Source organism: Aquarana catesbeiana, linkage group LG13, assembly GCF_042186555.1.
Source record: "Aquarana catesbeiana isolate 2022-GZ linkage group LG13, ASM4218655v1, whole genome shotgun sequence".
Taxonomy (NCBI): domain Eukaryota; kingdom Metazoa; phylum Chordata; class Amphibia; order Anura; family Ranidae; genus Aquarana; species Aquarana catesbeiana.
This window is the reverse complement of record NC_133336.1, coordinates 76,910,963-76,935,935: the sequence shown is the minus strand read 5'-3', so window position 1 is coordinate 76,935,935 and position 24,973 is coordinate 76,910,963. Positions and strand designations below refer to the sequence as shown.

General features: G+C 41.6%; 1 protein-coding gene across 1 annotated transcript in view; it reads left to right on the top strand.

Annotated features, from left to right (window-relative positions):
- Positions 1–24,973, top strand: part of SPTBN5 (spectrin beta, non-erythrocytic 5) — a 367,667-nt gene that overhangs the window by 245,459 nt on the left and 97,235 nt on the right. The window contains exons 35-43 of the mRNA XM_073608935.1: positions 4,546–4,650; positions 8,192–8,380; positions 8,478–8,633; positions 10,422–10,613; positions 10,751–10,846; positions 11,785–11,903; positions 15,130–15,244; positions 21,669–21,782; positions 22,510–22,631. Of these exons, the coding sequence (XP_073465036.1) occupies positions 4,546–4,650; positions 8,192–8,380; positions 8,478–8,633; positions 10,422–10,613; positions 10,751–10,846; positions 11,785–11,903; positions 15,130–15,244; positions 21,669–21,782; positions 22,510–22,631 (1,208 nt within the window). The remainder of the gene's footprint in view (positions 1–4,545; positions 4,651–8,191; positions 8,381–8,477; positions 8,634–10,421; positions 10,614–10,750; positions 10,847–11,784; positions 11,904–15,129; positions 15,245–21,668; positions 21,783–22,509; positions 22,632–24,973) is intronic.

Below are 24,973 nucleotides of genomic sequence, written 5' to 3'. Positions count from 1 at the left end.
CAGCTTGAATATTTATGTGGCACCAGCCAATCCTGGAGTGTGCCCAGATGGTGGAGTGCATAAATAGTTTGGAGCCCCAGAGTGTAGTGTTCTTCCCCAAGATGAGAGGTTCCCAGCCAGAAGGGCTACTGATTTTCCTGGCAATACAGCTGAACACTGTGCTAGTCTCACCGAGGTCCCAGCTGTGCATAGCTGGGGGGCCTATCCTGCTGCAAATTTAAAGTTAAAAGATGGGTTTCACTGAGGATCTGGCAGCTTCACTGAGGAGACTGTCTGGAGGGAGACATCCAAGACCCAGGGACACTGTGAGTACAGACTTGAGAGAGGGAGCCCAGTGATTGCTACTGTTAACCCCTGGTGTATAAGTATTAAGGTTTGCCTAGCATGGAACATTATGCTTATGGTGCCCCAGTACTGTCCACTTCATGTCCTACTGCTTAAGGAACTGTTCTGAGAAGTAGCTGCAAAAGGAAGAGTGTCCTCACATTCCTGTTCAGTGTTCTGGAGTATCCTACAGCTTCCCTAAACCCCATCCAAGTTAGCCTGCAATAAACTTTAAAAAGGCAACCCCTAGCTTGTTTACTGAGCCAAAGTAGTAAATGTTGCTGTTTGCCTGGTTGCCGCTGCACTAGACGGAAAAGAACCTGGGACACAAATCAGCGTCCCTTTCAGGGGTAGCACTACAGTAACAACCCTCTAGTATAGGATGCAAGGTAAATTTAATTGTTGACTCCACTGTAATCATTGGAGCAGCTATTGATGATTTATTTGGGCTGTTCTAGATTTCACAGGCTACAGGTTTTATTGCTTCCCCTGCATTCTGGAGGCTTCCAAATCATAGAGGGCTGGGAAAGTCAAGTGGGCAGCCTGAAAATGTACTGTATTGTACTTCAGCCAGTCCCTGGGTAGGTGTACCCATTAGGTGGCTGGAGGGGAACATAAACAGTTTGAGGCCCCCACCAGTTCTTGTCCTGCTGGAGTTCCATAGCTTCAGGGCTCTGCCCCTCCAAAGCAGTTTTGCTGGAGTTCGCTGCTGTTCATCAAGGTCCTAGCTGTGGCAGGGCTAGGGAGCTTATTCCTAATCTTTGGAGCTAACTAAGCAGTTTCAGCTAAGGGAGACTCACTGGAGAGTGATGGGTGGAAGCTGGAAAGTGTGTATCTGTTCTGTGGTATTGTGAGTATTAACCCCTCCCTCACTGAAGAGTGTCTGGTGGAAGCTAGGAACTGAGCAGTTGTCCAGAGGCACATAGATATGTGGAGGAAACTGGGGAAGTTATACTGTCCTGGAGAGACATTGTAAGAATAGACCACAGATCCAAGTGACTGCTACTTTGAAGAATAAGCGCCAGCAGTAGTTCTTTTTGACATCTCTTGCAGTGTCTCAGTTCTGGCCATTCATTTTAACCATTGGCATAAAGACTGTTCAGAGAAGCCAAGCCTAGTCAAATGTGTCTTGTTACAAGCCAGCATTTTTGGAGTATATCATACCACCCTTAACCCCTCTTCTGTTGGGGAAGAACAAGTTCAAATCTGTGGCTCCTATGGGGGTAGCGCTACATATATGAACATAGGAGCAGTATTTGATCGTTATAATATACCCAGGTTCTACCTCACACAATTATTGTATCTTAAACTGGGAGGTAGCCCTGGTGAATGAGGACTATAGCATTTAGGTGTGGGTGGAAGGTACAGGCACACTGTCCAGCCCCACTGCCAGCAACCTGTCAAATTTTTTGAGAGGCTGATAGCTGATGTGGCTAGTGTGGCAAGTGGGGTAATTGCAAATTGGGCGTTTGTTCCCTCCAGTGGCCAATCTACAAACTAATATATTTAATTTAATAAAATATAGAAGAAGCAAGCTTGTAAAAATGTGACAGTCACACCAAATTTTATTTTCATAAAAATGCTGCAGTAAAACAATATATGCCCGCTGCTCCAATTTTTGTTATTGTGGGGTCTGATATTCTACTGGTTACAAAGCGGTTAACTTGTGGAGGAATTCTTTAGTCTATGGGATTTTGTTTTGAAATCATGTACTGTTGCTTTCAAGCAGCTGTTTGCAGTTAGTCAATCAGATACACGTTAGGTGTTTTTTATTCTAAATGAAAAAAATGTGGCATTATGGTTCTCGTCTACAGTTCCCGAGAAACAATCAGGACAGCTTCAGTTTTTTTTTTTTTTTTTAACGTTCCCTTATTACTAGGCTTATATACTACCATCCGTTCAAACAAATTCCACAAATACGAGGCATAATATATTACTCGGAAAAACATCTGTTCTAAAGACCCAAAGCATATTGTCAAGTAAAAGCGGTCTTTGGCTCAGTTTACTTCCAAGTAGATATTTATTTTCAGTAAATAATGGCAAACCATACAGTGGGCTTTTTATCCCTGTACTGCCATAGTACAAAAGCTTTTTATGGAGTAATGTAAACATTCTTCACCACCACAAGAGCTCTTTCCAGATGTTGAGATTTCAAGAGCTAATATTCAAACTGATGGACTCTTGGAATTTGTTCATTATATACATATTGTGCAAGATAGAAGAGAACCCTTGTCTGAAAGTGAAAAACCCTATCAGGTTTTTGCTGCTACCTGGGGCTTTGTTAAAAGATTTCTACCCACTTGCTGTCCCAATAACAATGGTTTCACCTGACTGGGAGTGATGAAAAATCTGAATCAGATGGAAATAAAAGCTAAACGTGGTTCTAGCCTTCCCCTACTCTACTCTAAAATAGTTGTATTTCTGTATTGCTATTTTAAATTTAATCTTTTCTTACTTTTTTGCCCGTCCCACTATAATAAATGAGGGGAGATCTCTCTAAAATCTGTGTAGCAGTAAAACCCCAACAGTGGCTCTAATCATTCCCCATACTGTCCAAAACTAAAAACCATTTTAACTGATCATAATAAATATAGTATATCAGTATTAAAGGTCAGGTTTAGGGGTTAGGTTGAAGTTGAAGGTTAGGTTGGAAATAAGAGTTATGATTAGGGGTTACATTGAAGGTTAGGTTGAAGTTAAGTGTTATGATTAGGGGTAAGTTAATGTTAACGTTCAGGCTGAGATGAAGGGTTAGATAGAGGTTACATAGTTGGTAAGGTTGAATAAAGACACCAGTGCATCCTTTTCATCTCTACCATTTTCCATATCCTGTACATCATGTTTGCTAAGAAACACATCTAAAAGTTTTTCAAATTTATCTTCACTCCCCACTGACAACACCAACTGTGGAAGAAAGTTCCATATCCTTAACGTTCTTACAGTAAAGACCCCCTTATACAGTTTAGGATTGAACTGCTTCTTGTCTGACTTAATTTTGTGGCTGTGTGTCTTCTTTAGAGACCTTAGGTTAAATAGTTTCCTCCCAATGCTAGAGTCATCCTTTAAAGATCTGTTTATTGTGATCATCCCCTCTTCTCCTGGGAGAACAAGTTTAATGTTTGTAGTTGTTCCACATAACTGAGGTCCCCCCCTTATTAGTATTGTTGCCTTTCTCTGGACCCTCTGCAGTTCGGGCTCATCGTTCCTGAGGATTGCTGACCAGAACCGTACCACATACTCACAATGTGGCCAAACCAGAAAGGTTGAAGGGTTGGTAGCTCAAGTACCAGGTATAGCACTAATGCCATGTACACACGACCGGTTTTGCCGTCGGAATAAACTCTGAAGGTTTTTCCGACGGAATTCCGCTCAAGCTGTATTGCATACACACGGTCACACCAAATTCCGACCGTCCAGAACACGGTGCCGTACAACACGTACGACGGGACTAAAAAACGGAAGTTCAATAGCCAGTAGCCAATAGCTTCCGTTGTACTTGCTTCAGAGCATGCGTCGTTTTTGGTGCGTCGGTACAGCATACAGATGAGCGGTTTTTCCGATTGTAATTTGTTCCGTCGGAAAAATATAGAACATGTTCTCTATCTAAGTCTGTCTGAATTTTCAGTGGAAGAAGTCCGATGGGGCATACACACAGTCGGAATATACGATGAAAAGCTCCCATCCGTCTCTTTCTGATGGAAATTCCGCTCGTGTGTATGAGGCATTAGATGAGGATGGGCCTGTTTTCCACTTTAAGGGTACTTTGGTGGAGCTCTGAACTGTGCTGGAGTAACACATGCGAGGAAAAACATATGTACCAACAGGTTATCCTGTTACCTCTGTGCTTCAGATCTTAGTTTTATGGTTTATTATTCCATCACATTTGCTTAAAAAAAGAAACAGAAAATCCTTGTAAAAATTTGAGCTGTTGAACTCAAGTATACAATTCTTTCTCCTGCAATACCCACCTCCTCCTCTAGATCAGCACCTGTGGCAGAAAGAGTTTTTTTCTGATTCAGACCTACTGAGCTTTGTTATAAAGAGTGGAATGGCTACCTGTAAGTTCTTTTTTTTGTCTATTATGAGTACCCCATAAACAGGAGGTATTTTTGGTATGGTGGTTTCTCTGAAAATTACACTGGACCAATCTTATGTGGCCAATTTAAATGCAAACATTGGTTTAGTGGAAGTTTGTTTAATGATTCTTTCTGTATTTGTCAGGCCACTCTAAAGTCTGGTGATCTTGGGGCCACTGCTGGAGAAATAGAACAGCTGATCAAAAAACATGAGGCCTTTGAAAAGCTTCTCTATTCCCAGGATGAAAAGGTAGGTGGTTACTGTATACTGTTTTTATTAAACAAGCAAGAGACGAACAACCTAATGTAAAAAGGATATTCCACATGCTCACACAGTAATTTTGTGAATGATGGAGAAAACATTCTATTTCCTAAAAGTAGGGGTAGGAAAATTAGTGCAGAGGGTGCTTGTTTTTATACACATTTAATTTACACTGATTTAAAAAATGCCAGGTCTGCCTTTGGTATAAAGCAAATCTGTTGTAAAATTAAAACCCAAACCCTGTCCTAACTGATTGGATTTTCCATACAACTTTAAAGGGGTGTTTGGTAACACCATGACTAAAAAAAAAAAACTGGAAGCTGATTGGTTTCTATGCAGAGCTGAGAGTTTTAGCAAATCACCCCCTGTGTGTTTAAGTTGTTCAGAAAAGCTTACAGTTATGTGTAGGGAGAGATTCTTTTTTAATTTAATTTTGGCTTTGATACATGGCACCAATGACAGTGCCCAGATTCCAATTCCTTTTGTGCAAAAAAGCTTGCTTTTTAGCCCAACAAGTGGCCATAATTGAATGAAAATATTCAGTCCCCTTATATGTCAATGGGATTTGCATAAAGTTTGGGAACTTATAACAAGTTTTGCTAAAGTGTTGGTCAACTTAATCCAGGCATATTCACTTATCCATAGTTAGCATGTGATGTAATCAATTTGATTATTGCTTGCAACAATACAACACTATAGAACAACCATTGAAATCTATCTTCAGAATCGTCAAAGAATATCTAAAGCCAATAGTTTTTAAAATTTTTTTGTCCATTTTGGATACAGTAGGAGATCGCTAAAAACCCTTATCAGGGGTTACCATCTGTGTCCCAGTTGGTTGATTTCCCTTCACAGTTTGATCTGTAGACATGTCAAGAAATGAAGAGGAAAGGGAAAGTAAGGGAAATTCCCTCTTGGACAGTTGTCACCAGGTGTTCCCTATGGAAGATTTCCCCTCTATTCTTGTTTGGCGACAACTCAAAATTTTGGATTCTATTTCAGTTTTAGTCCTGGAAACATTGGTCAGACCCTTCCCGGAACTCTGGCCTTCTTCTGCTCCCTCTAACCCTGCCCCCTCTGGCTCTCTCCACAACTCTGGCCCACTTCAGCCTCCTATGGCCCTCCCCAAAACTCCAGCCCCCGCTGGCCCTCCCCGGAACTCTGGCCCTCCCCAGAACTCTGGCCCCTTCTGGGCCTGGCCTTCCTGGAACTTCAGCCCTTCCCTTAATGCCATCCCCTTCTGGCCTCATCAGACATTTCCCGGAGCTCTGGGCCTCTTCAGTCCTCCCCAGAACTCTGACCCCCTCTGGCCCTCACGGATAAACTGGCCCATCCTGGCCCTCACAGGTACTTCGAGGGACACCTCACAGGCCCCTCCCAGCACTTGATGGATCTTCATCCCCTGGCCCTCTCCGGAATTCTTGCTCCCCCGGCCACTCCAGGCCCTTGCTAGCTCCCCATCCCCTTCGCTCTCACTGGAACTCTAGTCAACCAGCCCTCTTGACCCCTCAGCTCTCACCAGAACTCTGCCTCCCCAGCCCTCGCCAGAATACCAGCCCCTCAGCTCTTTCCATAACTCCACTCTCCAAGCCCTTGCAGAAACTCTGGGAACTTAGCCCCCCCCGATCTTGCCAGAAATCTGGCCCTCGCCAGCCCCTCCATGCCTTTGCCAGAACTCCAGCCCCCTTGGCCTTTGCCAGAACTCTGGTTCCCAGCACTTACCTTCCCCACTCGTCGAACCTCCAGCCCCCCCTGCCAGAACTCTGGCCCCCAGCCCTCGCCAAAACTCTGGCCCACCTGGCCCCCAGCCCTTGCTGGCCACTCCCGACCCTCGCCTGAACTCCAGCCCCTCTTGACCCTCGCCGGAACTCTGACCCCCTGGCCCTCACCAGAACTCTGGCCCCTTTCTGCCCTCACCCGAAATCTGGCCCTTGTCGCAACTGGGGCACCTCCCAGCCTTTGCTGGAACTCTGGCCCCCTGGCCCTTGCAGAACTCTGGCCCCCTGCCCTCGCCGGAACTCTGGCCCCTTTTGCCCCTCATGGGAACTGCAGTGCTCATCTAAATACATGAACCTCCCAGCCCTTGCCGGAACTTCAGCCCTCCGGCCCCTGCTGGAACTCAGGCCCACCCAGTCCCACCTACCCCTTGCTTGAACGCCAGCCCCTCTTTCTGCCTTTATCGGAAATCTGGCCCTCGTCGGGACTGAGGCACCTTCCAGCCTTTGCTGGAACTCTGGCCCCCAGTGCCCTCACAGAACTCTGGCCCCCCCCGGCCCTCATGGAAACTGCAGTGCTCATCTAAATACATGAACCTCCCAGCCCTTGCTGGAACTTCAGCCCTACCGCCCGCTACTGGAACTCAGGCCCTCCAACCTTCACCAGAACTCAGGCCCACCCAGTCCCACCTACCCCTCGCTTGAACTCTCTACCCTTGTCGGAACTCTGCCCCCCCTTGCCCCGTACCAGAACATCGCCCCTTTCTGACTTCACCAGAAATCCGGCCCTCAATGGAACTGAGCCACCTCCCAGCCTCCGGCCCCCTTGGCCCTTACCAACTCTGGTTTCCCTGGCCCTTTTTGGAACTCCAGCCCTCATTGAAACTCAAGCACCTCCCAGCCCTCGCTGGAATTTAGGCCCCCCTGCCCTTGATGGACCCAAGTCCCCCCGCTCTCGCCAGAACTTTGGCCCACCTGGCCCTTGCCAGTACTCTGTCCCTGGATCTGTGGCTGCCACTTGCTCACTGTGGCCCTCCTCAGAACTCTGCCCCCCTGTAACTCCAGGCCTTTCTGGTTCACTCTATCCTTCCCCTGGACACTGGCCCCCTCAGGTCCCCCCCGGAACTCTGGCCTCCTCTGGCCCTCCCTGGCCCCCTCTGGCCCACCCTGGACTCCGGCCTCCTCTGTCCCACTATGGTCCTCCCTGTAACTCCAGCCCCCTTTGGCCCACTCTGGTCCCTACTAGAACTCTGTAACCCTATTGTCCCCTTTGGTTTTTTCTTGCCCATTTTGGTCCTCCTCAGGAGTCTGGACCCCTCTGGCCCTTGGCAGAACTTTTACTCCCTCTGGCCTCTTCCGGCCCCCTCTGGCCCTCTCTGGAACTCCAGCCTCCTATGGCCCACCCTGGCCCTCCTTGGAACTCCTGTCGCCTCTGGCCCTTCCTGGAACTCTGGCCCACTCTGGCTCCTTCTAACACTGCCTAGAACTATGTCCCCTTCCAACCCTCCCTACACTCTGACCCCATCAAGACAAATGGAAAGTGAATCTCTCTAGCAGTGACAACAATAAAAATCTGAAAGGGGCTCTAAACATTCTCTATTCCATCTTAAACTCAAAAAAGTGGCTTCAAATACACTTTAAGAATTCTAAGTATGGAAAATTATAACCTTATTTTTTTGGTTTTATAAATGTTGTGATGGCCTGCTTACTTGGAACAGCTTGGTCCTCTTTTACTATTCTGTATGGCATTTGCTTATACACATACGTATGTTCTTGAGGATAATCCAGTTATATGTTATTGCTGGCTGTTGTAGGTGGCATTGCTGCAAGAACAAGCAGACAGAATTCAAGAAGTGAGTAGAAAAGAGGAAGGAAGACAGGTGCAGCACAAACTAAAATCTGTCATAGATCGGAGGGACAAGGTGAAGCAACTTAGCAAGGTCCGTCGGGAAGAGTTGCAGATCGCATTCCTGCTCGCTACCTTCTACCAGAACTTCACAGAGGTAATACAACATGTGACTTTCAAGAATAAACTCACACTGCTTTATAAGTTTAAATTGCTTATAGTAATCTATTTGTATTAATGTCTTCAACTTGCAGGCACAGTACTGGATTAATGAACGCATGCAGAAGCTGGATGACGAAGCCTACCAGGGGTCTCAGGACCTGCAAAGTAAACTGAAACTGCTGCAAAAACATCAGGTGTTTGAGGCTGAGATCCTGGCTCATGAAACAAACATTCAGACTGTTATTCAGGTAATGAACTACCAGGGTTTTTCTGCAATGATAGCAGTGTCAGCCGTTAGCAAAGTCTATCAGGGGTGATGGTGACAGAATTCCACCAAGAGATTGGAGAGGAAAGCTGTCTAGTGCACTTATGTAGGGATTGTAACGAGCCAATATCTTGCATCCCAGCCTTTCCCCCTTATTGCCTTTAGAATTGGTAAATTGCCAGGGAGAGGCAGTCCTTAGTAGCAAGCTCTACCTTTGCAGGTAGAGTATAAGGGTTTTCTCTGCAGTGCTATAGCAGAAGAGAGTCATAGTACAGCCCACTTACTTCCATCTGGTACTAATGAGTGCAGCAACTCATTTTATTTTTCTTCCTGCACCATTCTGGATTCTGTGTTTTGACTACAATGCTACAAATGCAGCATTTGCATTACTAAGATATAAATTAACATTGCCATTCTTATTCTGGCAAATAGAAATCATAAAGCACATATTGTGTCTTGATATATGAAAAGTGAAAAAAAATATAGATAATAGTCCCAAATAAGTACAGATTCAATAAAAAGTGTGATGAGAAAAGTATTTTCAACACCAAAGTGTACCTCCACCTTAAATATAAAGGACTCTTAACAAAACAAGTGGACCCTTTACGTACAGAGTCACATGAGCTTTTAGATTAATACATTATATGTAAAGGACATGAAACTGCCTCCAAATCTCCATACATAGTTAACATGGCATCACACCCATGGACAAAAGTCAACTGTGATATGAAATAAAAACCGGGAAGGCTCACATAGTGTAAAACCGTAAAATTACTTTTATTAAAAAGAAGGAAACAACTAGCCACTAACAATGGTTAAAATAAGCTAGCACTTGGTAATAAAATACCAGTCCCGAAATTCATTTATGTCATGTCACGGTTGACTATCTTTTGTCCATGGATGCCCAACCATGAATGCACATTTGGAGGCTGTTTCAGGTCCTTTAAAGATGATGTATTAATCAACAAGCTTATGTGAGTCTTTGTACGTAAAAGGTCCACTTATTTTGTTAAGAGTCCTTTATACTTAAGGTGGAGGTACACTTTGATGTTGAAAATATTTGGACAGAAAATACTTTCCTTATCATACTTTTTATTCAATCTGGACTTATTTGGGACTAATATCTATATTTTTCTTTTCACTTTTCATATATCAAGACATGACATTTGCTTTATGGTTCCTATTTGTCACAATAAGCACGGCAATGTGAATTTATATCTTTGTACGACAACATGTTTTTGCCAGCTGCTATTATTTGATCTGTCACTGTGATTTCTGGTTGTTTAAAATGCATTTTGCATTACTGTATGTATATATTTTTCTAGTTGATTTAGTATCTTCCCTTCATGACACACATCATTTGGACTCTTTGTTGTATGGGGGTTTGATAGAATAAATTCTTGTAAAGGCAGGTTGTTCTTTGGGCATTGTGATCTATTACAATAATGTTATGTGCTAAATCTGGAGGAAAAAATTGTCCACTATTCCTCGTTAATAGATTTTCAGTTAAGTAACAGGAAAATGACAGCTGCCATCTGGTTGGTTACTGTAACAAATGCCTTGATTTCCATGACCTGAAGGTTTCAGGCCCTGTGACCACTTATTTCCGGCAGTGTGGGATACTTTCGGTTGAGGTGGTGGCCAGAGGGTTTCAGACTGGCAGTAACAGATGGAAGCACAATTAATGCCTCTGAAAACGTAGGCCCTGAAATTCTGAAAATGGCTATGTTCAACTCGCTCTGTGACTTACATCATTGTTGTTTATGTACAGACAGGGAACTCACTGCTGACTTCTCAACACCCAAAGTATTCTAATATACATAGAAAAAGTTGTATGCTCCAGGATGAATGGGAAAAACTGAAGAAAGCAGTAGCTGCTCGTGGCAAAATGCTGGAAGACAAAAGGGACCTGTTAGAGTTCCTGCAGAAGGTGGACCAGGTGGAGGCCTGGATCCGCGAGAAGGTGAGCTTGTTCCTCCACAGTGTTACTACATGTATCTCACTCTGATTTTCTGTGTCTGACTTCCTAATTTGTGTATTCCGTATATTGTATATACAGTACATATACTGTACACTGACTGGTTGTAATTTACTTTTCAGGAGGTCATGATTAATGTTGGAGATCTTGGAGAAGACTACGAACACTGTCTGCAGCTTACAAGGAAATTGAATGAATTTCGTGGAGCTGGATCTGGGGTATTAAAGAATTGTTTTTCCGTTTCTTCGTTTTCCTTTTTTTATCCCCCCCAATCTAACTGGGCTTTTCTTGACTCTGTAACAACTCGTTAGTCCAACCCTTACTGGCTGAGCAGACAGCCAAAGTACACAAACACATTAAAGTAATATTAATGTTAAAATTAAAAAAAAGATGTAACACTTACCTGCTCTGTGCAAGTGTATTGCACAGAAATGTCACTTTCATCCTCTGTTGGCTATTATTGGCAAGACAAAAGGTTAGGGAAAATCCAAAATTTTTAGTTGGCACCAGAACAATCGATGACTGAAAATCTTCCAATGTGAACACATTATAGAAGTTTTCTGACACGTTTAGGGACAAGAAGTGACAATGTTTAACTCTTTACTATATCCAGAGCTAAACAAAAAATCTAAAAGTTTTCACTATAAATGCACTATAAAGTGGTGATTTCAAATGAACTAAGTGTAGGGATATTTTCCAGCAAGGTCAGTACCAAAAAACATTAAGTCTTTAGGTCCCTGTTTTTTTTATATATTAAAACACAAGTTTTAGTTTGGTCCCCTCTACTAACTAGCAGGCATGAGTGCTGTGAAATGTCGCCCCTCCCACATGCACTTCAAATGTTGAATATTAGTTGATGGAGTTGCTTGTCATTTCCTTGGAATGTTTTCCAATAATTAGGCACATGCCTTTGTGCCATGCAAATGACAATAGTTAATTTATAATAATAAATATTTTAAATATTTTATATTTATAAATATTTTAAATATAATTTCCATTAATGCCCATTGGTGTGATTCTAGGTCCTTGGTCCTATGTATTTATTATAAATACATACATAAATACTTAGGTATTTTCTAGATAAACTTACCATAGCATTATCACTGGTTGGGAACTACTGCGTGCGTTTGTATTTATACGCCTGTCTTTTTTGTAGCAAGAGACAGTGGATGATGCCCACATAAAAGCTATTAATGCTTTGGCCACCAAGCTGGAGAGACAGAACCAGGAAGAAGTGAAGACCATATCTCAGAGGAAGAAACAGCTGAATGATAAGTATGTGATCTGTCCTCCTATCATGGACATATCATCATCAAATTATATTATTAAGGGGTGAAACCTGCTTACTAAACTTTTGGCAGTACTTATACAGTATAATACACAAGATCTGGGCTTATCGGCTCCTGTGTATTACAAATAATACTTATTTATCACATTGTTTTAAAGGGTTAGTTTGACTCTACTAAAAAAAGCTTCCTATTCAGGTAAGGGGTACCTGTAGATATAAATGAACTGTGCAGCTTTGAATAAAGTTGGATAATGCACTTGCCATAGGTGTAGGCCTTTTTTATACCTCTGGAAGCCCAATTGAAAACCCCCCAGAGATGGCATCATCCCATCCTGTCTTGCTGCTAGGACATTGCTAAGACACTCCTAGCTGTTACAGCTCACCCCATCATCACAGGAGTGAGCTCTCAAACCCTTGCATATGTGCATTCCACTATCTCCTCTGTCTTAGCATCAGTGCTAGCTCAGTGCTACTGTGACAGAGTTTGAATTGGCTAGGAGTGTCTTAACAAAATCCTAGCAACAAGGCAGGACAGAATGATGCCATCTTGGAGTTTTATGCCCATGCTTCCGGAAGTACATAAATGGCCTACACCTATGGCAGTGGCATTATTTAACTTTGGTCAAAGCTGCACAGCTTGTTTTTATCTACAGGTGTCCCTTACCTGCATAGGCAGTTTTTTGGCAAAGATGAACCAACCCTTCAAGGAAATATAGTCTGTTTTCTCTTGCACATCAGATATATTTCAAGAGAACTGAGCAAAGTTGGATTTATGCAACAATCTGAATGTATTCTTACATTATTAGTACTATGTAGTCTAATTCATTAAAAGAGTGTCTGCTGTCAGAGGTCACCTGATAGTTTGCTGCCCTATTAACATCTGACCTTAGACTTTATAATAGAGCCACTTCCTGCTTACAATCTGTTTATTAATGTGGATCAGCATGATACCTTGTGCTAAGGATATGTCAATCGATGTCCTGTAGCAGAACTAGTTATGTGACCACCACACTGTACATGACAGCTGCCTATTCAGATGCAGCAATAAGGAACCAATCCGTATGGCTCTTGATCATATGATCACAATGACAGTTGATCCTAGTGATCACATGGATCACATTGTGACAAAAGTAGTGGCTGCAGCTGTTAAAGTGATATACAGATTAAAAAAACACTGTATAAAAAAGTTTTCTTTTTAATTATAAGCTGGTAAGTATAAATTGCATCTTTTTCAAATGTTTGTCTCTGTATGATAAAATAATCTAAGTAGTTTGTTTACTAAAGCAATGCATCAAATAAAAGCTTTATATACATTTCTAGGCTGTTAGAATATTACTTAAACTGGCTTTGTTGTGATCTCCGAGGATCTTTCACAGAACAAGTGTTACAGATTAGTAGCAAAGCTAATTTGCAATATGTGGTTCTAGCAAAATTAGTTTTTCCTACCTTTTTACAGCCTGCTTTATTCCAAGACTGGGAGATAGGAGCATTGCTGGATTTCACATGCTGGTTGACATAGCACATATATACGCCCAGTCCCCTCCCAGCCTGTCACTCAAACACACTATTTAGCTGTGATTTGACCAATACCTGTTGCCTGAGTGATTTCCTATCCCAACATGTTCCTGCATTCCTGTTTCTCTGGTCCCCCTGACTTTGACTTTTATTTTGACTATGCCCACCCTGACCTTTAGCCAGTCCCTGTTTCTAAAATTGCCTATTGACTTTTTATGCCATCTGTACAGGTTTGTTGGAGGGTCGCAACATGGCATACCCACCAGGAAAGTCCAGCGCTCCTTGTGGAGTGCTCTGGTAATGAACTGGTGGTGTGGCCTTAGACTCTGCACCTTGGCCCTTTTTAGGGCTTACACCCTCATGTAGATTGTACATCCAGTTTGTCAATGGCAGGAAACAGCTAGAAATGTCAGGGAAAGCTTGATTTAAAGATCATTTTAATGATTGTTAAGAATACCTAAATAATTAAATGTCCATAGTCTGGACACAGGTGCACTTTAAAACAGTGTAATGGTGATTTAAGCAGGCATGTTAGCTAAAAAAATTATAGTTAGTCGACGCTTACTTAGTTACTTACTTGTGCACAAGGCCGACATGGCTAAAACGCATAAACATCTGCCCTACCAGTGCCTTTTATGGAGTATCAATAAATGAATGAAGATATTTAGGAGCATGTATAGAGTTGTGGATCGTCTTCTTCTACTAGAAAAAGAAGAGTCTGGATGGCTGCACACCAAGCTGAGATCCAAAAGCGCCTTTATTCATATAAAACCATGAAAGACCTGAAGAGCACTACATGTACAATGCTTTGGTAAAGCACAGTTCATGTGTGAAACGCGTTAGCCGCTTCTCCCTCTCAGGGCTGGGCTCAGCCCTTCCTTCTCAAAGCTGGCCACTCAGCTATCTGCAAATTGCCAGCTCCTTTCTCTCCACAGTGACTCACCTGTTAATGATATCCTGCTTGTCAGTCCTGCCTACTTAAGCCGTCCAGCCCAGATGATCTCTGCCTTCGCCTTGGTCACATCGCTAGAGATGCTCTCCGGTGTTCCTGTTAAAGACTTGCTTGGCTGACATTCCTTTTGGCTCCAGATCCTGCTTGCTGTTCTACTACTCTCATCTCTGGCTCCCTGACATTTTGGCTTGTCTGACTATCTGTTCCAATTCCTGAACTCTGGCTATGTTTTGACTACGTTTACCTTTTTATTATTATTATTAAACAAGTGTGATTTAACTGTACTTCTGTCTCAGTCTGATTCATGGTTTCTGACAGTAGGCGAAAGCCATGAATTCAGAAGATGCAGTACTGTCAGAAATCATGAATCAGACTGAAAGACTAAAGCATATTTAGGAGCTGGAAGAAAGCATATGAGGTCAAACAGTTGACAAGGCAGTAGTGGTCAGACTTGATGTTTGCTAAAATGATTGTTCATCTGAAAGGATTTCTTTAATATAACAGAACTAGGGTTCCACTTTAAGCCATGTAGTGTTTCTCTTTGGGTATAACTGGACTGGGTTGTAATTCCTAAAAGTAAGCCTTTAGTATGCAGACTTTTACACGGCTGTATCTTGCCTGTTAGTGTGATGTCGTAAAAATGCATCGTTCGCCCTATGGCTTTTACAATAGAGCAGTTTCTGAAAGCGAGATTTGTTTGAAACATATGTATGATGGTATAACTTGGATACGTTGTTTTGCTTTAGGTGGAATAGTTTCCACGGTGACCTAAATAAATATCGCAAGGCATTAGAAGGAGCCCTGGAGATTCACGCCTTGATCCGTGAAATTGATGACATTAACGAAAGAATGAGTGAAAAGGTACAGGAGGAAAGTATGACAAGTGGGATTACAGAGTCGGGAAAACTTTACATGGAGAGTCAAAGAGATATTGTGCTGCTACCACACAATGCAATGCCTCTAAAGTGTGAAGTCTAATTACCTGTACAGTTGTCGTAACATTTTATCATGGGAAATAATTTCAGTTATTTCAGGCATGCTTAGTTTAAAACTGCCATTCAGTCAGGTCATTCAGGACCTGGTAGGAAAACATGGGCTTGCCGCTAAAAGTCCATATAATAGTTATAAAGCCAAAGTTTTCTTGTTAAAAAAAAAAGATATAAAGCCAAAGTGATGTGATTCTTATAGCCAGCTATATTTCAATTCTAGCTTATAGTAGAAAGTTGGGATCTTGTTATAAGCAACACAAATATAATTCTTTTTCCCAATTATATAGATCAGCCTTCAAATGTGTCTAAAAATCACTGGTTACATTTGCACATTTAGGTGCAATATGGGTTCACATTAGTGAACGTGCTGATGGACACATCTTTAATGTAGTTTTCAGAAAAATGTGCATTAAAGGGATAGTTCACCTTTACCACAAAACTGCCTATACAGATAAGGAGCATCTGTAGATAAAAACAAACAAACTGTGCAGCTCTGACTAAAGGAAAATAAAGCCCTTGCTATAGGTGTAGGCCATTTACATACAGTATGAAGCCTCACTGGAATACTCCCAGGTCGTCGCTAAGTACTCCCACGAAGTTGCTAAATGAGGTCTAGTCATCACTGCTCACCTCCATCATCACAGGAGAGAACTCTCAAATGATGAGCTCAGAGCTACTGCATCAGGGGAGAGAAAGAGTATCTGAGGAGGTTTGAATCAGAGATAGCGCTCACTCCTGTGATGGTGGAGGTGAGCAGTGACGACTAGGCCTCACTAAGAGCCCTTGCACACTGGGACGGGGGGCGGCGTCGGCGGTAAAACGCCGCTATTATTAGCGGCGTTTTACCGTTGGTATGCGGCCGCTAGCGGGGCAGTTTTACCCCCGCTAGCGGCCGAGAAAGGGTTAAATACCACCGCAAAGCGCCTCTGCAGAGGCGCTTTGCCGGCGGTATAGCCGTGCCGTCCCATTGATTTCAATGGGCAGGAGCGGTAAAGGAGCGGTATACACACCGCTCCTTCACCGCTCCGAAGATGCTGCTAGCAGGACTTTTTTTACCGTCCTGCCAGCGCATCGCTCCAGTGTGCAAGCCCTCGGGGCTTGCACACTGGAATGAAAGTAGCGGCACTTTCGGGGCGGTTTGCAGGCGCTATTATTAGCGCAATAGCGCCTGCAAACCGCCCCAGTGTGCAAGGGCTCTTAGCAACGTCCTGGGAGTACTAAGCAACGTCCTGGGAGTATTCAAGTCATGGCTTCATAAGGTATGTAAATGGCCTACACCTATAGCAAGGGTATTATTCATCTTTAGTGAGAGCTGCACAGTTTGTTTTAATCTACAAACACCCCTTACCTGCATAGGCGTTTTTTTTTGTAAAGGTGAATTTTCCTTTTAACAAGAGATCAATGGTAATGCCTGTAAAACTCAAAGGGTTCGCTCATCTTTACCAAAAAAATGCCTTGTTGCTAGGACATTGGTAAGACACTCCCAATCATTACTGCTCACCCCCACCATCCCAGGAGTGAGCGAGCACATATATGTAGCCCATTATCATTTCTGTTGCAGCATCGCTGAGCTCAGAGCTACTGTGACAGGGGAAAGAGAGCATATACGAGGGGATTTGAATTGGCTAAGGTTGTCTTAGCAATGTCCTAGCAACAAAGCAAGAGAGGATGATGCCATTTCTGGGAAGTTTTCAGCCAGGATTTGTCAGCAAAGCAATAATGTTTTATTAAAGACAGTGAAATACAGCGTATAGAAATCCAACACGTTTTAGCTTTTCAGGGCTTAATCATGGACATAATTAAGGCCTGAATGGCTGAAACGCATTGGCTTTCCATTTGCTGTATTTCACTGTCTTTAATAAAAAATAACCATTTTGCTGATTCATACCGATGCGCCAGTGCTTTTTTGTGAATTGTGCTGCAGTGAGGTTTCAGAGACTGTAGAGCCAAGGCACTGGGTTTTGGAGCCTTCTTTGGATTGCAGTGGAGGTTGCAGCACTATTCCAGTTGGTTCCACATGAATGACCTACACCTATAGCAAGGGCATTATTTAACCTTTGGTCAAAGCTGCCCAGTTTGTTTTTATGTACAGATGCCCCTCACGTGCATGGGCAGTTTTTTTTTGTAAAGGTAAACTAACCCTTCAAAGATGCAACCTGGGCAAAAGTGTGCATTTTATTAGGTTGTGTTAAAGAAATGCTACTTGCAACATCTTTGGTGTGGTCTCCTGCAAAATGCCATCTCCATAGAGATATATGATAAATCATGTACATTGCACCACACTGAAACTGCACACTGTACAATACAGTGCCTTGAAAAAGTATTTATGCCCCTTGAAATTTTCCACATTTTGTCATGTTACAACCAAAAACGTAAATTTATTTTATTGGGATTTTATGTGATAGATCAACACAAAGTGGCACATAATTGTCAAGTGGAAGGGAAATGATTACATAGTTACATAGTAGGTGAGGTTGAAAAAAGACACAAGTCCATCAAGTCCAACCTATGTGTGATTATGTGTCAGTATTACATTGTATATCCCTGTATGTTGTGGTTATTCAGGTGCTTATCTAATAGTTTCTTGAAGCTATCGATGCCCCCTGCTGAGACCACCGCCTGTGGAAGGGAATTCCACATCCTTGCCGCTCTTACAGTAAAGAACCCTCTACGTAGTTTAAGGTTAAACCTCTTTTCTTCTAATTTTAATGAGTGGCCACAAGTCTTGTTAAACTCTCTTCTGCGAAAAAGTTTTATTTCTATTGTAGGGTCACCAGTACGGTATTTGTATATTGAAATCATATCCCCTCTCAAGTGTCTCTTCTCCAGAGAGAATAAGTTCAGTGCTCGCAACCTTTCCTCATAACTAAGATCCTCCAGATCCTTTATTAGCTTTGTTGCCCTTCTTTGCACTCGTTCCATTTCCAGTACATCTTTCCTAAGGACTGGTGCCCAGAACTGGACAGCATACTCTAGGTGCGGCCGGACCAGAGTCTTGTAGAGTGGGAGAATTATCGCTTTATCTCTGGAGTTGATCCCTTTTTTAATGCATGCCAATATTCTGTTTGCTTTGTTAGCAGCAGCTTGGCATTGCATGCCATTGCTGAGCCTATCATCTACTAGGACCCCCAGGTCCTTTTCCATCCTAGATTCCCCCAGAGGTTCTCCCCCCAATGTATAGATTGCATTCATATTTTTGCCACCCAAATGCATTATTTTACATTTTTTTACATTGAACTTCATTTGCCATGTAGTTGCCCACCCCATTAATTTGTTCAGATCTTTTTGCAAGGTTTCCACATCCTGGGGAGAAGTTATTGCCCTGCTTAGCTTAGTATGGTCTGCAAATACAGAGATTGAACTGTTTATCCCATCCTCCAGGTCGTTTATGAACAAATTAAATAGGATTGGTCCCAGCACAGAACCCTGGGGAACCCCACTACCCACCCCTGACCGTTCCGAGTACTCCCCACTTATCACCACCCTCTGAACTCGCCCTTGTAGCCAGTTTTCAATCCATGTACTCACCCTATGGTCCATGCGAATGGACCTTATTTTGTACAGTAAACGTTTATGGGAACTGTGTCAAATGCTTTTGCAAAATCCAGATACACCACATCTACGGGCCTTCCTTTATCCAGATGGCAACTCACCTCCTCATAGAAGGTTGGTAGATTGGTTTGGTAAGAACGATACTTCATGAATCCATGCTGATTACTGGTAATGATACTGTTCTCATTACTAAAATCTTGTATATAGTCCCTTATAATCCCCTCCAAGAGTTTACATACTATTGATGTTAGGCTAACTGGTCTGTAATTCCCAGGGATGTATTTTGGGCCCTTTTTAAATATTGGTGCTATATTGGCTTTTTTCCAGCTGGTACCATTCCAGTCAGTAGACTGTCTGTAAAAATTAGGAACAACAGTCTGGAAATCACTTGACTGAGTTCCCTAAGTACCCTCAGATGCAAGCCATCTGGTCCCGGTGATTTATTAATGTTAAGTTTCTCAAGTCTAATTTTAATTAGACTTGAGAAACTTAAGACTTGTTAACCATGGAGGTGCTTCCTGTGTTGTGTCATGAGGATAAACACTGCAGTTTTGGTTACTGAAGCCCCCCGACTGAGGAGAAGAATAAATTCAATACCTTCGCCATTTCCCCATCCTTTGTAACCAGATGTCCTTCCTCATTCTCTATGGGGCCAATATGGTCTGTCCTCCCTTTTTTACTGTTTACATACTTAAAGAATTTCTTGGGATATTTTTTGCTCTCCTCCGCTATGTGTCTTTCATGTTCTATCTTAGCCGTCCTAATTGCACCCTTACATTTCTTGTTGCATTCTTTATAAAGTCTGAATGCTGAGGATGATCCCTCAACCTTGTATTTTTTGAAGGCCTTCTCCTTTGCTTTTATATGTATTTTTAAATTGGAGTTAAGCCATCCAGGACTTTTGTTCGCTCTTTTAAATTTATTACCCAATGGGATACATTGGCTAATGCCCTTATTTAATATGCTCTTAAAGCAAACCCATCTCTCCTCCGTATTCTTTGTTTCTAAATAAACCATGATAAATGGTTTTCAACATTTTTTACAAATTAAATATCTGAAGTTATCTGAGAACTTATTCTGGGTCAGGGAGAAATGATTAAAGCCAAAGCATTTACATGAAAGCCAGGGATATAACAGTCTCAAAGGAGAGGGCAATAATGGCAGCCCCCATACTGTTCTCATGACAGAGTCACTTTAAGAAACATTAGGCAGGTCATTTACTCATAGATCTGCCATGTAAATTGTGGCATTATCCAAAGGCCCTTGTTTGCATATGTTTCCAAAGGAACATTGCCTGAAAGTCTCCTAATTAGTACTATAAACAGTATTTTATTTGAGAAAAGAAAGTCATTATGTATAATTTCAGGGTTGAAAACTTTGTAGTGGTAAGAATACTGCTCCCCCGTGACATATGCTGCACATCTGTGTCATGCCATTAGCATGACCCACCATTACAGCCACCTTGAGGTCTAGCAGTACACCCTTCTGTTTAGTCTGTTTGAAATTTACTATGTTATAGCTTACATACCTCTATGTCAGAAGCATCATTATAACGCTGGGTATTTTTTATAACAATATTTTTTTAAATCTCTCCTAATTATGGGTCTTTGGTTTATGCAAAAATGATATGTAATGGTGGAAACTTTTGCAAGTAAAAAAAACATAATTAATATTAATAATTTTTGAAATATCTGGAATTCTGCACATACCGATAGCCTATGTTTATATGTTTTGTATTTAAAAACTTTTCAATAAAAAAAAAAACAAACAAACTTTAAAGCCACATATTGAAAGGTAAGTAAGTCACCAACACTAATTCCTAGAATTGGGACTATAGTACGATATTGGCAATTATGTTCCAATTGCATTCTAAATGTAAGGATGAACTGGTGGAGGAAATTTGTGTTGCTGCACCAAATTGTATAGGAAGCAAGTTGTACACTTCAGATAATTTAATGACAAGATTAGGTGGGTATCTTTCATATATAACAAGCAGGGCTCTCTGGTTTCTACTATATTAAAGTGTATTGTATTTGTGCTGTATACTCTCAAGTTGTATAGCGCTGCGTAAACTGTCGGTTCTATATAAATCCTGTATAATAATAATTATAACAGACAGAACTGATGTGAGCAACAAGCAAAGTGGACAACTTAATCAGGGCAGATATATTTTACCCAGTGAAAGACCCCATCACCTTTACTACCATACAAAAATAATAGTTTTGGGTGGGTGTCTTGGGTCTTCCATAATTACTGAACATTCCACCATGTATCTAAAACATTTGAATGATTTGTCCTACCAATGCAACGCAGTTTTTGTTAACGTGTATGTAAAGGCAAAACTTTTATTTTCTGGATACAGCAGGGAAGGGTTAGCCCCCTATCAAGTTTTTATTGTTGTCTGTAGTCGCACTTGGGACATTCAACCCCTATATTATCTTGGTGTCTAGGACATGAGGGTCACTGTTCTGGTGATAACTGTAACTGTGTCGAGAATTCCTCTTGCTTTGGGGAGATTTTCCCTTCCTTCCTGTTCCTTCTGCATCTCCAGGACAGGAAGAAAATGAAACCCCCAAATGGGACATAAAGGACAAAATAAAATAAAAGATTTGGGCTAAATGCACACTATACTTTAAGCATGTCTGTGTACAATAGACAGAAAGTCCATGCAGATGGAGTAAGTCTTGTGATAGCAGTAACCAGCTCTTAATATTTATTAATTCAATCTTACCCATCCATTTTAGAGTGTGCTTATGCTTGCCTTGGACTGTGGAAAGGATGTAGAGAGTGTCACCAACTTAATACGGAGACATGAAGAAACTCTTCGTGAAATCAAGGTCATCCAGACACAGAAAGAGGTACGTAGCACAAACTAATACAGCAAAAACCTTGGAAAATAGTAGATCGGGCAGCTTAAAGTGAAACTGAAGTTCTGAAGTTCTGCTGTAAAAAAAACAGTGAGCAGGCAGGCTTTTACTGCAGAAGAGGCATGCCCCCTAGAATTCCCCCACCTGCCTGCCATCTTCTCCGGCACTGCAAAACTGAGCTGCGCATGTGCAGCATAGCTTAGAGTGCTTGCATCTCTCAGTGTCGGGATGACTAGCCCCTGGGCGTGCGCAGGAGTGACCTCACCCCCCCAGAAGGGACCTTTGGACAGGTATAGTTCCACTCTAATTATAATAAGCACAATAATTTTTACATGAATGCAGTGTTTTCAATGATTCATACATAGGGGTCTATTTATCAATGTTTTCACCCAGGATTTACACTACGTTCACCCAATATTCACATTTTTTCAAACGTAAATTAGTGTGGAAAATGTGAAACTTGGGTGAAATTATTTGTAAATGGACACCATAGTGTCTCTTCATAACTCAGATTTAGTCTATGTACAATTTACTATATGCAAATACTTTGAATTAACGAGTTAAATGTCCAACATATAATGCCAAGTTTGAGGATCTGTTTACAAATTGTTTCCTACTTTTGTTGGGATCTGATCAACGTTATTCTCGGAAAATACCATCACTTGCCAAGAACCTTCAGGAACTAAAATTATTTTTTTACAAAAATGTTTCCTCGCAGGCTCTGCATCAAGAAGCCAAACGTCTGTGCCGTGGAAATTCATCAATGAGCGAACGCCTTACCTCAAAAGAGAAGGAGATGACGGACAGCTGGCAAAAACTCCAGCTCCAGGCTAACCAGAGGTATTGGAAAGGCAGCCTAACCAATGCTATTTATAAAGTAACAGACGTATTCCGTGTGTTGGTTAACTGAGGGCAGATCATAGATCAGTAATAATTGCATTTCTATTGAGAGCATTCAGCTCCCAGCTAAATCTCTAAAGAGTCATTTTATAAATAACACAGCTCCTTAAAGATTCAGACCAGCCCAAACCGATATACAGAATGATTTTTGTGTAGGTACCAGCAAGCTTGATTTCCTTGCTGGAAGATCTCAATTGATCTCTTTGAGCATTTCGTTCATTTTTACACATAGATCTAGCCATGTGACTGTAACAAATTTTCAAGAAACACATGAAGTAATGTACAAAGTGGTTTTCACATTTCCGTGAATTAATTTTTTGCAGAACTTTTCTATAACACTAATTATGTTTCCTGTCTTGGATAAAGTGGGGAGGCGTATGAACCTTTGTTGTGCTTCATTGCTGTTTTCACTTGGTTGGGACTATTTTAGCGCTCTTCCTGCCCCCAGTAATGGAATGGAAGTGAAGGGAAACTCATAGATGGTGATATAGAGCAATATAGTAACGTAGGTTAACCTTTACCTTTTTATTAGAAAAAATAAAATAAAATTATTGCTGTGTATGTTCATTTCCCATTTCCCACTTTCCTTTCCCAGGTAGCACCAAAATAGAGAACTTTTTTTTCATTTTTTCAAAACTTTAAACAAAGTAGTCTTTAATGTCTGTATACACTTTCCTCCACATTTGCCAAAGGATAAAATGAGGACAGAACTAAATGGCGCTTCAAGCCGGAACCAGATAATTTTATTCTTTGAGCTAAAGGTTATTGGCCATGTATTCTCCAAGGAAGAGGGACATTATCAGTCTTGTAGGATAAGGTACCTGATAACTAGTGTTCTAAAATAGCTTATACAAAAATCCTTGGAGATAGCTTGGGCACACAAATAACCCCTTTTTTCTTAAAGTTCTACTCCCTTTTAGGCACTGTTTACACTGAGGCGACCTATCAGGTGACTTAGCCGAGTGACAAGTCCTGCTCCATGCAGTGCAATGGAACCGCTCTAATCAGAGCGACTCAAGTCGCTCCGACTTAGAAAAAGGTTTCAGTACCTTTTGGGGGCAACTTCAGAGTGGTTTGCATTGGCTTCTATTACAGAAGTTGTTTGCAAGCCGCGCTGAAGTCGCACTGTATGGGACGGCTGCAGAGTCAGGCGACTTTGAAGCCGCACCAGTGTGAACCGACACTACTGATAATAGACTTGGTTTAATAAAGCGGGTGAATATGCACTCTTTTACTTTGCTGCAAAATTTCCAGATAAAGCGGTTACTTTTTGAACCTGGAGTGGCTACTTTTAAATTTTAAAGCTAAAAAAACTTATAATGGCCATACATGCTTCAAATACTATCTGTCTTTAGAAATATAAAACATGTTTCTTCTGAAATATGGATGCCTCTTTATTTATAGCAATCTCATTTATTTATTTTTTTCTATTATATCCTGAGCCCATGACTTAAAGCTGCTATGAGTATGGTTAGTGTACACTATTCTATTAAAGAGGATGAAGGAGAAAGTGGAGGAGTTACCTAGGGCAGCCAATAAAATGTATTTTTTAGCTTAGAAAGTTAAAAAATAGAAAGATTATCAATGACGTTTTAATAGCTGTGGGTGCCCCCATCTTTCTTTATAGCCTTTTATTCAGTTATTTCAGCTAGAGTGCTTGAGTCTTATTGACTTGATTTGTGGATTTTTAATTTTACATTTACAGGTGCATCTCATAAAAATAGAATATTATCAAAAAGTTAATTTATTTCAGTGATATATTTCAAGCATTTCCTTCTTTTAATTTTGATAAATATGGCTTACAGCCAGTGAAAACTCAAAATTCAGTATCTCAGAAAATTAGAATATTACATAAGACCAATAAAAAAAGGATTTTTAATACAGAAATGTTGGCTTACTGAAAAGTATGTACATATACAGTATAGTATGCACTGAAAACTTGTTTGGGGTTCCTTTTGCATGAATAACTGCATCAATGCAGTGTGGCATGGAGGCGATCAGCCTGTGGCACTGCTGAAGTGTTATGGAAGCCCAGGTTGCTTTGATAGCGGCTTTCAGCTCATCTGCATTGTTGGGTCTGGTGTCTCTCTTCTTCCTCTTGACAATACCCCACAGATTCTCTATGGGGTTTAGGTCAGGCGAGTTTGCTGGCCTATCAAACACAGTGATACCATGATCATTAAACCAGGTATTGGTATTTTTGGCAATTTGGGTAGGCACCATGTCTTGCTGGAAAATGAAACCAGCATCTCCATGAAGCTGGTTAGCAGAGGGAAGCATGA